The sequence below is a fragment of the Elephas maximus genome, chromosome 26 (genome assembly GCF_024166365.1).
Source record: "Elephas maximus indicus isolate mEleMax1 chromosome 26, mEleMax1 primary haplotype, whole genome shotgun sequence".
NCBI classification, from domain to species: domain Eukaryota; kingdom Metazoa; phylum Chordata; class Mammalia; order Proboscidea; family Elephantidae; genus Elephas; species Elephas maximus.
Genome location: NC_064844.1, coordinates 34,907,625 through 34,925,087, shown reverse-complemented (window position 1 = coordinate 34,925,087; position 17,463 = coordinate 34,907,625). Strand labels below are relative to the sequence as shown.

The window sequence follows — 17,463 nt, the reverse complement described above, 5'->3', positions numbered from 1 at the left end:
GCAGTTCTTTCTAATGGTTTCCTTAAAAGATGCTTTGTCATGATTGACACATTTATAATTTTGCGTTTTCTGGATGTAAAAAGTACTATAAAATCACATTTAACAGAACTTTAATAGAACTTTTCCTTACCTTATAGGTAACCAGTGGAGTTTTATTAACAATAGTCTGCACACTCAGAGCTTAAATCGGTCTTCCAAAGGCAGCAGTAGCCTTGACAGACTCTATTCCAGAAAAATCAGAAAGCAGCTTGTTCATCATAAACAGGTAATTGTCAAAACATTTTAACATTTGATAATATTGTTTTGGAGGTTTCTTGAGATAGATTTGCCATCGAATCTTGGGTATGACATTTCATGAGCTATTTACCTTAGGGAAATTTTTAAAACATTTTTGAGACTGTGTTTCCTTATTTGTAAAATGGTGACTGTGTGTAGCTTACAGGTTTTTGGTGATTTTTAAAAAATTGTCTACGTCTTTCAGTCTTCATGTTTGGAGCTCTGTTGGTGCAGTGGTTAAAGTTCAGGCTGCTAACCAAAAAGTCAGCAGTTCAAATCCACCAGCTGCTTCTTGGAAACTCTATGGGGCATTTCTGCTCTGTCCTGTGGTGTTGCTATGAGTCGGAATTGAGTCGACAGCAACAGGTCTGGGTTTTTTGGGGGGAATGAACCGTTAAATAATGTACAGAGTGTGGTGTGAGTTTCCACTTGTAATAAGTGTAATAATTGACATCAGTAATGATATCCCTCATTCCACACCCTCTTCTGAATCCGCCTTGAATTTCTGGCAGTTCACTGTTGAAGTACTGCTACAGCCATTTTTGAATGATCTTCAGCAAACTTTTACTTGCTTGTGATAATTTCCAAATTCTGTTGGATCACCTTTCTCTGGAATGGGCACAAATATGGACTCTTAGAGTTGGCTAAGTAGCTTTCTTCCATATTTCTTGGCATAGATGAGTGAGCACTTTCAGTGCTGCGTCCATTTGTTGAAACATCTCTATTGGTATTCCATCAATTCCTGGAGCCTTGTTTTTCACCAGTGCCTTCAGTGCAGCTTGGACTTCTTCCTTCAGTACCATCGGTTCTTCATTATATGCTGCTTCCTGAAATGATAGAACATTGACCAATTCTTTTTGGTACGGTGACTCTGTATTCCTTCCATCTGCTTTTGATTCTTCCTGTGTTCAATAGAATCTTTCAGTGGTGCCACTGGAGACTTGAATTTTTTCTTCAGTTCTTTCAGATTGTGAAATGCCGAATATTCTTCCCTTTTGGTTTTCTAACTCCAAGTCTTTGCACATTTCATTATAATAGTGTACTTTTGTTTTCTTGAGCCGCCCTTTGAAATCTTTTGTTCAGCTCTTTGATTTTATCATTTCTTCCATTTGCTTTAGCTGCTCTACATTCAACAGCAAGTTTTAGAGTCTCTTCTGACATGCATTTTGGCCTTTTCTTTCTTTCCTGTCTCTTTAATGACCTTTTGCATTCTTCATGTATGATATCCTTGATGTCATCCCACAACTCATCTGATCTTTGTCATTAATGTTCAGTGCATCAAATCTGTCCTTGAGATGGTCTCTAAATTTAGGTGGGATATACTGAAGGTCGTACTTTGGCTCTCGGAGACTTATTCTAATTTTCTTCAGCTTCAGCTTAAATTTGCATAAGAGCAATTAAGGGCCTGTTTTGCTGTTGACCCCTGGCCTTGTTCTGACTGATGACATTGAGTTTTTCCATCATCTGTTTCTCAGATGTAGTCAATTTGATTCCTGTATATTCTATCTGGTGAGGTACATGTGTATAGTTGCCATTTATGCTGTTGAAAAAAAGGTATTTTGCAGTGAACAAGTTGTTAGTCTTGCAGAATTCTTTCATGTAACCTCCAGTGTTGTTTCTGTCACCGAGGCCATATTTTCCAACTACCGATCCTTCTTTGTTGCCGACTTTCAATTTGCAGTCACCAGTAATTATCAATTCGTCTTGATTGCATGTTTGATCAATTTCAAGCTTCAGGAGTTGGTAAAAATCTTCAGTGTCTTCATCTTTGGCCTTAGTGGTGTGTAAATTTGAATACCGTATTAATTGTTTTTCCTTGTAGATGTATGAGTATTATCCTATCACTGACAGCATTGTGCTTCCAGATTGATTTTAAAATGGTTTTTGATGATGAATGTGTTGCCATTAGGATAGTACCCTGTGTAAATTGTCTTCTTCCTTTTGGTATATTAATGATTTTTTCTTGTAGGGATTCTTTTATTTTGTTATCTCAGGTTTTGTACATCTTACTGTATATAAATGATTTCTTAAAGTATTGTTAGGGATCATGTAATATTCACTCTTTTGTGTTTGGCATTACTCAAAGTAATGTTTTTGAGAATCAGCCATGTTACTGAGTTTGTCAGTAGTTTCCTCTTTTTTATCCCTGACTACTATTCCAGTGTTTGAATATTCCAAAATCTGTTTGTCCAACAAAGCCTTCTGAAGACTTGTCTTCAAGGGTAAGAACTGAAAATGGAGAGAGCTTGAAGTCAGGTTTGGGAAATGACTTTTCTTTTATCAGCAACACAGTTAAAATTGTATTACTAGAACTCTTAGGGAATTACTTAGTCCCCCCCTAATTTCTGTGAGAAGTATTATTTACTTTTTGTTTTTAATACAGTTTGTTGTAAGATTTTTTTTCCTTGTTGAGACATCACAGAATCATCCAGTGATATGTATTTCTTAAACTTTTATAGTTTTCTGAAAATTTTCATGTTTGTATGTAAACATTGGTTATTCTATTTATTTTTAAGCAACTTAACTTACTAAAAGCAAAACAGAAGGCGTTGGTGGAACAGATGGAAAAAGAAAAAATACAAAGTAACAAAGGATCATCATATAAACTTCTGGTAGAACAAGCAAAACTAAAGCAGGCAACATCAAAGGTATGATCTATATGTCTTAATGTAATTGTCTCAGAAAAGCCAATGTCCCTTTTTTTATTTCAAATTATTTGAGTTCATATGTATATTTAATAATGATCAGGGAACTTAAACATGTGTTACTGTGCTTACAAACAGAAAATTCAGTCTCTTCTGAAGAAGACTTTCTGGGGTGGGGGGATAAGGTAGCTTTTCAACCAATGTAATATATGATAAATGTGAACTTACATATTCTTCTAGTATTTTATCTTGAAATTGGAATGTGCTCTAGTAAACTGACCACAGAAGACTCAACAGAATGTATAGTTTTGCTTTTTTTTATGTATTAGTTTTGTATATTAGTTTCATACTATAATACAAAAATATATAAGATGTTTGTAACTATTATTATATTGGTCTTAAAATTAATATATAAAGTGAAAATTTTGGCATCCTTTTTTCCCTTAGTTACATTTTTAGAAGATTTTCGAGGCTAGGTTTAGAAGTGAAACTGGCTTTGCATCTGATGGTTCTCAGAAGGCTCAAATACAGCATGTCCTTCCCAAGTAAAATTAATTCAAGTCATTAAAAAAATAATTTGATACGTGGTTTCAAAATTTGGGGGTAAAACATTCATAATCTAGTTTGTGTATTGTCTTTTTATAAATATAAAATTATTTCAACATATTTTGAAATAACGAATTAATACTTTAAACTTGAAATTATAGTAGTTTTCTTTACCATTTGTAATCTGTTCTTTCACAACTGTTTTAATCTACTTCATTGGTTTGTATGAATTATGTTTTAATAATCTTTACTTAAGATATTAGATTTCATCTAATGTCCTTTTTGTAGAAATTAATTTTCCTGAAATTCTGTTATATCTCCCATATGTTAATCTGAATAGGATGTAATGTATATTGTTCAGTATGCTTTTAATAATTTTTACTTTTTGAAGCTTATGATTTACTTTAGAAGTTTAAATTTCCTGAGTGATTTTCATTCCATAAATAAATTTGTACTGAAACAATTTTTATTAAATAAGCATATTGATTTAAATATTGTGAAATTCTACGTGCAGCACTTTAAGGATCTAATTAGGCTACGTCGGACAGCAGAGTGGTCCCGTTCTAATTTGGACACAGAAGTTACAACAACAAAAGAAAGTCCAGAGATAGAACCACTCCCATTTACTCTGGCTCATGAGCGTTGTATCTCAGTAGTCCAGAAACTTGTTTTGTTTCTCCTCTCCATGGATTTTACATGTCATGCAGATCTCTTATTATTTATTTGTAAGGTAAGTAATCTAATGTTGTTGTTGTGTCCTTTTCAGTTGACTGAGACTCATAGCGACACTATAGGACAGTAGAACTCCCCCATAAGGTTTCCTACGCTGTAATCTTTAGGGGAGCAGATCAACAGGTCTTTTCTCCTATGGAACCATTGGTAGGTTTGAACCACTGACCTTTTGGTTAGCAGTGAAATGCTTAACTGTTGTGCCACCAGGGCTCCTGGAATAAACTAGTAAAAGCCGTTGCCGTTGAGTCAGTTCTGACTCATTAAAAAAAAAAAAATAGGCGTTATTTATTTAGAGTAAGAAGATTAGGACAGGATGCAGTTTTTATTTGACTTTGATGAATAAAAATCATAGTTTTTCTATTGGTTTTTTCATTTATGAAGTTAGTTTTTTTTTAAAGTGTGCCTCAAAGGTGTTTTAAAAAATATTTGTTAGTTATACATATCCAGAAACTGGATTTCTTTTTAATCTATTTAAATTAGATTAATGTAGATTTTAAAGGTAGGTAATATGAATGTTAGTCTTCAGCTTAACTTTTTTGTGTTATTTACAGCTGTATTAATTAAAATAGGAGATACACAAGTTACTGTTAAATTGCAGTAACGATAGACTTCTAATGCCCTGAAGGCTTTCATGTAGCATATTCATTGTTCATAGAAATTACTCTTAACTTACCCACCCAGATTTTTAATCAGACTTTAATATTTGATCAGTGACATTGCAGTTCTTTTGCTTTCCATTTCAAGTAATTATTTTGATACCAAAAGCATAACTGATTATTTAACATTATTACCTCAACACTACAGTATTAGTAGATACCTTTTTATTAAAAAAAAAAAAAAAAAAAAAGGTAATTGCTGTTTAAGTGTATGTTCTCATAAAATGTATTACAGGTTCTTGCACGTATTGCAAATGCCACGAGGCCAACTATTCATCTGTGTGAGATTGTGAATGAACCCCAACTGGAAAGACTCCTATTACTTTTGGTTGGAACTGACTTTAATAGAGGAGATATATCTTGGGGTGGTGCATGGGCTCAGTATTCCTTAACGTGTATGCTACAGGATATTTTAGCAGGTTTGTCAGGATTTATTTTTCACGGAGTATGTCAAAATTAGCATGTCATTGCCTGACTAGATAATCTTTAAAGGAAACCAGAACCCTCCCAGGAGCACAAAAATGCTTGTTAACAGTAGCTGCCATTTAGAATTACTTTTGTATTTATTTGAAAATTGTGATTAATATAAGTCCTTTAAGAGGAGTTAAGCTGTTAAAGTGCATGGGTATTAGAGTCCATTCTGCTTCTTTACCATTTCAGCACCACTCACTAGTCCTTTATGTGAGCTTGAGGAAGTCAGTCTCTCTATGCCTCAGTCTTCATTTGCAAAATAAGGTTATATTTTATATTTTCAAAGTGAAGTACCGTCATTATAAGATTATTGTGACAAATTAGTGAGTTAATATATGTGAACTGATTATAATAATAACTTTTTGTACGTTTTAAGCACTTTGTCTTTTCTTCTGCTAGTTACTGGTCTTTGGCATTTGAAGATAATGCAGTGGGTCATATCATTTTGTTGAGTAGTGGGGATTTACCTCACTTTCTTCTAGTGTTGGTAGTGTATTCCATCATTCTGTAAACTATAGGAAGAAATGTGGTTTAATATGTTTTGGAAGTCTACGTATATATTATTAAAACAGTTAGGACTGTTTCTTTACATGTAGGAGAATTGCTGGCTCCAGTAGCTGCAGAAGCCATGGAGGAAGGAACAGTGGGTGATGATGTAGGTGCAACAGCGGGCGACTCTGATGACTCCCTTCAGCAGTCTTCAGCTCAGTTGTTGGAAACTATAGATGAACCTTTGGCACATGATATAACAGGTGAAATATGTTGAGTTATGCTTTATTTTAAGTGTTTTTTAGCTTTTTCTATTAAATGAAAATATAATGTTTCAAAGTGAAGAATGTTAGTAAAGCATGGAATTAATTACATTTTTCTGTTAGGTTTTTGGCTTTAGAAACAAAATCAGTTATTTTCTTGATAAATATATATTTTGCTTTGAATTCATGAATGAATGCTTGTTACAGTAGACTACTATCTTCTCTAAATGCCCTAATTATTGTGATGTAGTTCAGTTTGCCTGTGTTGAAGAAAACACATTCTAGGAAATGCAGTTAAAAATATGCAATCCTGAAAATTGTTGTTGGGTATGCCATTAAGTCATTTTTGACTCATAGCAACCCCATTGACAGAGTAGAGCTTGGCTGTACTCTTTACAAAGCAAATCACCAGGTTTTTCTCCTGCAGAACCTCTGGGTGGGTTCAAACCAAAAAACTTTTGATGGTTGTTATTTAAGATTGAGGTTTGGATGTTCCTTTTTGATGTATTTTTTCTTTACTTTCTTTTGTTTTTGGTGTTTTCTTTTTAAAAATATGTTTGTATCAACATGCAAAACCAATTGTGATCTGACTACTCCTTATATTTCAGGAGTCTGTTTTGGTCACTCCACTGTATATGCCAGATGCCCTGGTCATTTTTAATCATCTGTTCATTCCTGAACCTTAAGTTCTTTCATGCTTTTATCCTTTTTCCCTGATACTGTCTTTATCTGGCAGGGACTTCTTTTATTTTTGTAATGAACTTCCTATCTAATACCCATAGAAAACTTACCTTTCATCACCACAGCAGATCTGGGGACTTTGCCCTCTGTGCTCCCTTTGAACTTTTGACTCTCTCTCTGATAATACTTATCCTGTTGTAGTTTTTTAAATTTTCTATACTGCAGCCCTGTCCCTGAACTTCTATTAATTTATTGCAAGGTGGGGATTTGTTTCATTAATCTCTGTATATTCAAATCCTACTACAGTCTAGTATTTGCTAGATGTTGTATAAATATTATGGTGAATAAGAGGGTGCGCAGGATGGTAAAACAGGATGTTAAGGGATAGAGAGCTAATTAAGAATTTGGAGACATCTGAGAGCACAACAATTTCTACATAGTTCACAAAAATAAGATGAATAGCAGTCTTATAACTTGAATCTATGTTTTTGTTCTTAATACTGGGTAACATTTCCTAAAATATTGGATGTAGCATAATGAACATTTTTATTTTGTTTATTCTGGAAATGTTGTTGAGTATACTTAATAGCAAAGTTTATTCACCTTGATTCAACAAGAGCTAATACTGTGATCTTATTTTCCTACGAAATCGGGTATCATTGCATTGGGGTTTTAATTGCATGCTTATGGGATGATACAGTTGTGTACTTATTAGTGCTTGTCGAATGTAAAAATTTAGAGATTTTTATATTAGTAGAACTATATATGTTACATGCAAGGAAAACAACTTTTCTGGTAACAGAATACAATGTAGTGGTTAAATTTTATGTGAGGTACTTTACTAACAAAATAATTTTCAATTATTTGAAGGCGCCCCTCCTCTTTCCTCTTTGGAAAAAGATAAAGAAATTGATCTTGAGTTACTTCAAGATCTAATGGAAGTTGACATTGATCCTTTAGATATTGATTTGGAAAAGGACCCTCTTGCAGCCAAAGTCTTTAAGGTATGATACATTAGAATACTCTATGCAGCTAAAGCCTTTCATCTTACAGTTTTGGCTTAGTAATTACTTAAAGAGGAAACTATACATATTTATCACCAAATGTAACTCATTATTTAGTGTACTCAGAGTGTGTCAGATTACTATAGATACTAGTTTTTTTTTTTTTTTTTAATACCAGTGGGATACTATAAAGAAAACTGTATCATTTTAAATAATGTAGCCACCAAAATATATTATCTTTCATATTAGTAAAAACCATTAATAAGCATGGGGAGATATAATTATGGCTTACCCACATTTTAAGCAGCTATTTAAACCACATCCAAACTGAGTTCATTGCAGATGCTACTTCTGTGTTAGGCTCAACTTTTTCAAAAGGAGATTAAGAGCATTAGTTATCTCTCAGGTTCTAAACAAATAAGAATTCTTAGATTTTGGCAGAAAATGAAGGGAATATTTATTGAACCATTCCTAGAAGATTATTAAGATCGTAAGTGGATTTTAGCAATTTAAAGTAGGGGGAAGGTGTTTATTTTCTAGATCTTTTTGAGTTTAGATAATGTATCACTCTTAGTGAAGAGTCAAAAATAAAACACATTTTTCTCTTTTTATTTTTTTTAAGCCAATAAGCAGTACATGGTATGATTATTGGGGTGCTGATTATGGCACCTACAATTACAACCCTTATATTGGTGGTCTTGGAATTCCTGTAGCAAAGCCACCAGCAAACACAGAGAAGAATGGGTCACAGACAGTTAGTGTTTCAGTGTCTCAAGGTAAGTGTGTGTTTATATTCTAAAGAATATGTTATTCTTAAACCAAGTTCTAAATTTATGTACACTTTGTCCTTTGAGAAAGTTAACCTGGATATGTGCTAGGAGGCTTTAGTATGCAGCTATGCATGAGTGATACTCAGAGCTGTCTGTTACTCTTTTAATCAGTTTGGAGGAACTTTTATTTATGGCCCATCTTTCTGTTTCTCTCCCTAAATAGCACCTAGCAAAATCTGTCCCTGGGTTGAGTGGGATTGCCAATGGTTTTAATTATGTTTTCATTTATTTTCTTATCTTTATTAATAAACTTGTACTTTAGTTACAAACAGAAAAAAACACATTAAATATTATTTTTGTCATGTAGAATATATCAGATTTATTGAATTTTTAAAATAAAATCTTTTTTTGTTATGAAATTATCACACATTTACTGAAGTTCTAAGTACAATACAGACAACTTTTATTATTCTGAGAGTAAATTGTTAGTCTGATGTTTTATATATTTATTTACTTATTTTAACAAAGTAGGTCATTTTTCTACATAAGCAGATCAGGAAACACATTCCATCAAAATTAGGAAATTAATATTACTTCTTTGTAACACTCAGACGTTGTCCCATGATGTCCTTTATTCAGAAGGATCCAGTGCATAATCATGCATTGCATAGCGCTCTTTTTGAATGCAGCAGTTCCTCAGACTTGGCATTCATCACCTTGATATTTTTGAAGATGAAGGGCCAGGTGTTTTGTAGACTGCCCCTCAGTTTGAGTGTGTATGCTGTTTCCTTATGATTAGATTTGAGGTCATGTATCTTTGGCAGGAATATCACAGAATTAATGCTCAGTTTTTGTCATTGTATCTATCAGGCATCTAGTAATTTTGATTTGTCAAATTACTGGTAATATTAAGTTTGATCACTTGTAAGAGGTTTTGTGGGGGGTAGGGTGGCAGGAGGGAGATACTTTGAAACTATGGAAATATCCTATTCCTCACCGTGGTTTCCTTTTTTATCCAGTGGGTTATGATATGTTGCTATCATTATTTGTTTTGATATTCAGATTTTCCCAGATTGACCGGTGGGATTTCCTTCATGATAATCTCTCTGTCCTTTTACCATGTTCTTGTCATTTCTTGAGCGCTTCTGTATTCTCTGGCACAATAGATGTTCCAGGCTAATCATTTACTTTCCCTGCCCTGTCCCTGAAATGCCCACATTTCTACAAGTAGAATGGTATTGCAAAGCCTTTTAGTGGAGGAATGTGATTAAGAAACCAAGATTTGCTATTTTGGTCACTGTTTCCAGGTCCTTTCAGTGGGCAGAGCTAGGAAATAGTGTGTGTTTACATATATATGTATGTGTATATTCATACATAATACATAACACATTTTCACACACATGCAAGTTGTCTGTGCATGTTGTGTCTGATTACAGGCATTTTGTATCTATATTTATGTATCTGTTTATATATTGAATGCTATGAATTCACATCACTACATCTTGTTCCAATCAGACTATTTAGGATTCGTTTTAGTTTTCTCCTTTTTCATATTTTATCTTTTTTCTCTGACATTGAGAAACCTGGCTCTTATTATTTGCTTCTATTATCATTAATTCACTTAGTTGATCCAGCACTCTTTGTGTAACCAGTCTCCCACCTCTGACCTCCTTTGCAAAGATTCTCTTCTAACTCCACTCAGACTGATATCCCATGGCATGTTCCTGCATGGTGGCATGTTTGCTCTCTCTTGGGTTCAGGTGTTGACATTTTATTGTAGAAAATAGGTCATAAGTAATAACGATTAAATTTGCTTTTCTTTCTTTCTTTTTTAATTGCTTTTTTTTTTTTTTTTTTTAAAAGCCTTAGATGCTCGCTTAGAAGTTGGACTTGAACAGCAGGCAGAACTTATGTTGAAAATGATGTCCACCCTGGAAGCAGATTCCATTTTACAGGCATTGACAAATACATCTCCTACTTGTAAGTAATATTAACATTCTTAGAGTATTGCATTCAATGATTTATCTTTTCAGTTATTTTCAGGTGCTTTCAGTAAGGGTAGATTTTAAAATTCCATGTCGCGTATATGACTGCAGGGGCTAAGTATATCGTACCTCTCTCCCCCTCCAAGTTAGGAGCAAACTGAGAAGTTAGAGGATTGACAAATGGGGGTACAGAATACCTCCATGGAGTGCTCTAAATCCTAAAACCTGAATTGTGGTTTTGTTGTTGTGCTGTTGTTAGGATAATGAAATTCCTGTGGAAATCAGCATAGCTAGTTGTCGTGGAGTTTATATACTTCTAGGATGCAAGGCATAGATTTGGATGATAGTCAAGTGGGCCTACTAATTGAACCCCAGAATTGAGAGGATTTATTATCATCTGCAGCAAAGGAAGAGAGACTTTTTCTGTAAAAGTCCAAAACAAAAAAAACGCATTACTGTTGAGTCAATTCTGACTCATAGTCACCCTATAGGACACAGTAGAACGCCCCATAGGGTTTCCAAGGAGTGGCTGGTGGATTTGAATTGACAGCCTTTTGGTTAACAGCCAAGCTCTTAACCAGGACTCCATAAAGGGCCAGATGGTAAATATTTTAGGCTTTGTTGGTCATATGGTTTCCACTGTAACTATTAAGCTCTCCTTGTAGAGGGAAAGTAGCCTTAGACAATATGTCGATGAATGGATGTGGCTGTGTTTCAATAAAAGTTTGTTTACACAAACAGGCAGCCTTTTAGATTCTGCCATAAGTGCTAGACTTTAGATCTTCTCATGGTGTGGGGGTTCAGTTTTGATGGTACGCTGTCTCTGAAAGAGTGAGGCACTGAGCTAAGCAGCAGGTGATGTTTTTATTTTCCCTAGGCTTCCGAATCACTTCACGTTACCTGGGGCAGAGTGAGTAAAGGGGTACGGGTATATCCAAAGACCAAACTCATTGCCGTCGAATTGATTCCAAGTAGTAGCGACCCTATAGAACAGAGTAGAACTGCCTCATAGGGTTTCCAAGGAGCAGCTGGTAGATTTGAACTGTGAATCTTTTGGTCAGCAGCCTCTGTGCTGTAGGTAAAGTCCATATCTGGCTTCTCTTACAAAGGGAATTTACAGCCCATTTCAGTAGAGAAATTCGGTTTTTAGATCATCCTTTTCTTAAATCAAGTTCTTTCAGTCTGCATTTTTTTCATGTATTTCCTCTGTTTCTTTAGAATACATAGAAGAAAGGAGAAAAACAGAAGGAATGAGCTAGTGTTCTATAATCTTAGTTTTGATATACTAAGATTGTTGTATCTTATCTCCCATGTAATGTGGGAATCCCTTTTGTAGGATTCAGCCTCTACTTGATCACAGACAGGTGAATACTGCTCAAAGTAGCTCTTTTCTTTGTTAAACATTACTTGTTTGAAAAAACTTAGAAGATTCATTTGTAATTGTATCTACTTCTCTTAATATTGTATCTTTTGATTATTGTCCTGTACAGAACTGTGCCCTTTTTTTTAATATAACTTTCTAAACATATGAAAACATCTGTTAGTGTTCCTGTATTTCTTTGTTTCCCACGAATATATTCTTGTTTAATGAGTTTCGTGGGAGACCTGACCGTCAGAATTTTTGAAAATTTGACTAATGCGCAGTCAAGATTAAGAATCAATTGGCTAGAATCTAGATTATTCTAAAACCCCCTTCTCAATAATTAGTGAAGATTTTTTCTTTCTCTCTCCGCCATTTTCTTCCTTCATTTTTTACTTAAAAAATTGAAAATATAAATTGCTGGATAGTATAGATCATTTCCTTTGGTGGCTGAGTCCTTTGTATTTGGGAGCTTCTCTCTTTGGTGATTTCTCTTTTGTTAAGTAATGTCAAAGCGCAAAACTAAGCATGAACTTTGTAAGTAGAGAACAATAGAGTTTTATTGAAGAATAGAACAGTCGAACCAGCTAGCACAAAGCGCTCCAACAGGGTTGAGAAAAGGAGTGATTTTATATAGATGTACAAGCAAGTCTTTCTACATATCTTGTGATGTTTACATATATTGCAAACATTATTTCAAAATAGCTTTTACAGAAATCACGAGACTTTCCCCCATTCCCTACTGTCCTTGGGTACATATCCTGGAACTTTTTATCATATATCTTGACCACGTTCTTGCTTCCTCTGTGTTTGCTTAAGAGATGGTTAAAGTTTTACAAGAGTGGGAAATTTTAAGCAGAAGCTTTAAGTAAAGTGCAGTCCAAACAAAATGGAGTCAGATTCAAATCTGTGTCAGCCATCTTGGTTATGCCAAACACCTCAAAGTTTTAGGGTGCTCTCACATATTTCCCCCTTTTGATCATGAATCTCCATAGAGTTCCCCAATCATTATTATAAGAGTTATTTTGCTGCATAGACTCATTGTTCACAGCGGTTTTTGTTTATAGATTAAGATCATCCTCTGTTTCTTTACCATGCCATAGCTCAGACACTCTGCTTCTGTGATCTGCTAGGCTACATTAGTGTAGAGCTGGGTCACCTTAGGAGGAACAACTTAACTAACCTGGAAGACTAACTCAAAGTATGAAACTGGCCTCCTTTAAAGATTCAAGATACATAATCCTCTGCATGGCAAGAGTAGTGATGGACTGGTACAAGCATTAGATAGACATTTCATAAAGCATTTGACTAATCCTATAACAATGATTATTATAATTAAAATAATTAGTCCAGTTTGTAATATAAAATAGCAGCCAAGAACCAATCCCAGTTGATAACCAACTAGAAAACCAAAAAAACCAAACCCAGTGCCGTCGAGTCGATTCTGACTCATAGCAACCCTATAGGACAGAGTAGAACTGCCCTATAGAGTTTCCAGGAGCACCTGGCGAGCTGCTCCCTTTGGTTAGCAGCAGTAGCACTTAACCACTACGCCACCAGGGTTTCCAACCAACTAAAGATACCTGGAAAAGGAGAATCAGGCATAGGAGGTGTTGAAAGCAGTCAGGTAGCCTGTTGGCAAATTTTTTGGATATCTTGTTCTACTTCTCCTATGTTAATCTATGCACAGCAGGAGGTATTGGCAATAGCAGAGATTCCACCGTGTTGACCTAAATGAAAATCTAGAGCTTTTCTATTATCTAATAATGTCTTAGCAAGAGATTCTAAAGATTTTTGTTGAGTTGTCATTTCATCTGCAAGATCATCAGCAATTGGAGCCATAGTAGCAGATAAGTTGCAAATAAGACTTTTCAATTTGTGGAACGCCATATCAGGGTAAAAAGGCTCAGAGGACCATCCATCCTAATTTGGGCTTATCAGCTATTGGATTTTGGTTTTTCATTCGAACTGCCCAGTTCAATGGGTCTGGCCTTTTGAAACGGATAAGGAGTTTAAAATCATTAGTCTAATGTATGCTCTCATTATAAGAATGAATGTCTAATGGAACCCCTTAGTGACCTTCAGTAAATTGGCTTGTCATGTTCCAGCCATTCAGGCAAGGTAATGCCCAGGCATAGGGCTATTTGGACTTAACTCTTCTAGGATGGGATAACTGGATCCTCCATATAAGAATGCATATCCATAGGGAGCGTAAATTTTGCACCCCCAGGTACTTTTATGTTAGGGAGGGATGGTTTGATTCACTCATTCTAGCTAGTCTTCCATTAAAAAGTTATTATAAACAGATAACCGTCCTGGCACCAGTGTATTGTAGGAGGGGATTTTACATTGATTGGATCCTCTGGATTTGTTAATATAGTTTTGGACATCTGCTGTATTAATAAAGTTTCTCCAATATCTGGGGGTGTCTGGGATAAGCACTTTCTGAACAGGCTAAGCTGGCCTTGATTTGAGTCAAATTAAGGCAGGGAACTGGAGGTGATGTTGAATGTCTAGGGGGGATGCCATAATGTAACATGAATTGCTCTTTTTATAGTAATGTTAGGACTAATGGTACTATTAGGAACAAGGCTGTAATCTGGTATTGGTGAAGCTAGTGGGTCTGAACTTTTATGCCTGGAATGTGAATGGGGATGGCAGAACCAGCATTTAATTAGGTTTCCGGTGCTAGCCACTGATTGAACTAGTCTAATAAAAGCATTTTCTTCACATACGGTGGAAGATTTTATTAAAAAGAGAAAGATAAAGTTTAAACGAATTTGCATGATGAGTAAAATTACCACGGTAAAAGACCACAAGTATTAAAGCTAATAATATACGATTAGATAATAACATGAGATCATAAAAGAACACCTAAAATTATAAAACACAGTCCATAAAACTCAACAAGATTCCTGAAGTCTTGTTCTGCAGTCTTGGGATCAGCTGTCTACCTCAGATGTCTGCTTCTAACCAATAGGGCATTTTTAGGTGAGTTTCAGTTCTCCATACAGTTGGAAGGTCCAAAAGGGCACCTTGGCCCTCTTTAGTTGGGACCAGTGGATCCAAGTGTTAATTCCCTGCAACTTGGCAGCACATGGATTAGTACGGAGGACTAAATTTGGTCCCTTCCAACTGGGTTCTAATGAGACTTTCAATTGATGCCTCCTCCAGCATCCATAATCTCCTGGAACAATGTCAGGCAAGTTCTGAGGCTCTGTTTTCTGGTCATCAAAGGCCTTTTTATTCTGTGTAAAATAAGCTTTACAATATGGGATTAATGATTGGCATCATTTCAACATGTCAGGTTGAACTTTGTTAGAAACAGTGCAAGCCAATATTGGAAATGGCCATGGGTCTTCCAGTAAATATTTTGTAAGGAGTAAGTTTATGGAATCGTAACAGAGTAGATCTCAAGTTTAAAAGAAATAAAGGAGGAAATTTAACTCAGATTAAATTTAGAGCATCACAGAGCTTGGCTAACTGGGTTTTAATAATGCCATTAATCCTTTCTATTAAAAAAAAAAAAAAGAAATTGAGGGTGATAAGGGGCAATGTAATGTCTGAAAAATGGGGAAGATTCTGCCTCTTTCTTGGATGACTTAACCAGTGAAATGGGTCCCCCTATCATTACAAAAAGTGTTTGGTGCTCCAAAGATTTGGATATTTCCAAGAATATTCTTAGCTACAGAGGTCACAATAGCACGATGAACAAGGGAAGGCTTCCATCCAATGTGAAAAGCTACAGACCATTATTAAAACATTTGTAACCATTTGAGGGTAGAAGTTGAATGAAATCTATCTGGCATTCATGCATAGGACCGGAGGGTAAAGGGTACTGTTGGTAAGCCTTTGAGATGTTCCCTGGGGTTATGACGAGGACAAATGGGACAGTAAGAAGTAATGTGCTCAGCAACCTCGAAAGAATTTTCCCTACCAATATTTCTTTAAAGTTTCACTCATTTTCTCTCATTCCACGTGGGAACCTTTATGTAAGGTCCGAATCATAGGAGTATGGAAGAGTTTAGGTAAGACAGGTTTCCGTCTGTATAATCGAGTGTCAGGGTTTTGGTAACAACCTGCCTTTTTCCATATTTCAGTCTCTTCAGTTCAAGCTAATTGATGTTGTTTTAAAGATTTTTCTGAAGTCAATTCATAAAGGTTAAGACCACCAGTAGACAAGTTTAAGGAGTCCTTTATAGTCTCTATGAGTTGGAATCAACTTGATGGCAATGGGTTTTGCATTTATTCTTCACGAGGCCAAATGTAATATTGGAAGCAGCTTGTTTGGCTGTTTTATCAGCAAAAGCATTCTCCCTGTTTTCTTCATTTTGGGGTATTTCTTTTGGCTGGTGAGCTTGTATTCTTACTGTAGCAATTTCAGAGGGTAGTAGCACAGCATCTACGAGATCTGACATTAAAGTTCCATTTTTTTATGGCAGCTACAGAAGTTAAAAATCCTTGTTTCCATAACATACCAAAATCATATACAACCCTGAAACTATATCTACCATCAGTGTAAATATTATCAGACTTTCCTGAAGCAAGCTTACAGGTTCTAATAAAAACCAAACCCATGTCATCAACTTGATTCTGACTCATAGTGACATTATAGGACAGAGTAGAACTCTGCCCCATAAGGTTTCCAAGGAGCAGCTGGTGGATTCAAACTGCCAAAATTTTGGTTAGCAGCCATAGCTCATCGTAGCTCTTAACCACTCTGGCACCAGGGCTCCACAGGTTCTAGTAAGAGCAGTTAATTTAGCTTGCTGGCCAAAAGTAGCTTCAGGAAGATTTTGACTCAAGGATCTCAGTAGAAGTTGTGATGGCATATCCAGCCTGGTAATGAGAGCTGGCAAAGTCTGGTTTTAGTTAAGAAAAGTCCACAAACAAAACTAAATCAGGATTCGTTAAAGGCATCTCTCTTGTACTTTCTGAGGAGTCAAAAGTTGTTCAGTCAAATCTAGGTAACTATGAATGAGGTAATTATCATTGCTGATCTCAGGGAGAAGGGTGGCTGGATTTAGGCCAGACACAGAATATAGTCTAAATTGGATGCAGCTAGAAGGAGAACTTCAAAGAAGTAAGTCAACTGGCTGACAGGTGTTGGATCAGAACAGAATTAAGTATAGCAGATATGGCATGAGGTACATAAACTCGTTGCTATCAGGTAGATTCTGACTCATAGTGACCCTATAGAATAGAACTGTCCCATAAGGTTTTCAAGGAGCAGCTAGTAGATTCGAACTGTCAACCTTTTGGTTAGCAGTTGTAGCTCTTAACCACTGTGACACCAGAGCTTCGTATGAGGTACATAAACATCTAAAAAATTATCTAACATTTTTTCTGCGGTGACTTCTACTAGTTTGGTTGTAGCAGCCACTGCCCTGAAGCAAATAGGATATCTTCTAGCTACAGGTCAAACTGCAGGCTGTTTTAACCTACAAGTCTTTGATATCCTTCCATGTTTCTGCATAAGTACACTGAAATCATTTCCAGATATTTTGTGCAAAAAAAAAAAAAAAAAAAACTAGCTGATAATTAGGAAAACCCAAATCGGGCTTATTCTTTAAAATCTCTCTTAA

The 17,463-nt window shown here is 35.5% G+C and overlaps 1 protein-coding gene across 10 annotated transcripts in view; it reads left to right on the top strand.

The window, feature by feature from the left end:
- Positions 1-17,463, top strand: part of BIRC6 (baculoviral IAP repeat containing 6) — a 383,808-nt gene that overhangs the window by 153,354 nt on the left and 212,991 nt on the right. For all 10 annotated transcript variants that reach the window (XR_007515526.1, XM_049870389.1, XM_049870387.1 and 7 more), the window contains 8 exons: positions 138-265; positions 2,793-2,924; positions 3,982-4,197; positions 5,091-5,274; positions 5,923-6,078; positions 7,630-7,763; positions 8,386-8,539; positions 10,397-10,513. Coding sequence is in view for 9 of the 10 variants with exons in the window: in XM_049870389.1 (XP_049726346.1) it covers positions 138-265; positions 2,793-2,924; positions 3,982-4,197; positions 5,091-5,274; positions 5,923-6,078; positions 7,630-7,763; positions 8,386-8,539; positions 10,397-10,513 (1,221 nt within the window). In the remaining variant the exon portion in view is untranslated. The remainder of the gene's footprint in view (positions 1-137; positions 266-2,792; positions 2,925-3,981; positions 4,198-5,090; positions 5,275-5,922; positions 6,079-7,629; positions 7,764-8,385; positions 8,540-10,396; positions 10,514-17,463) is intronic.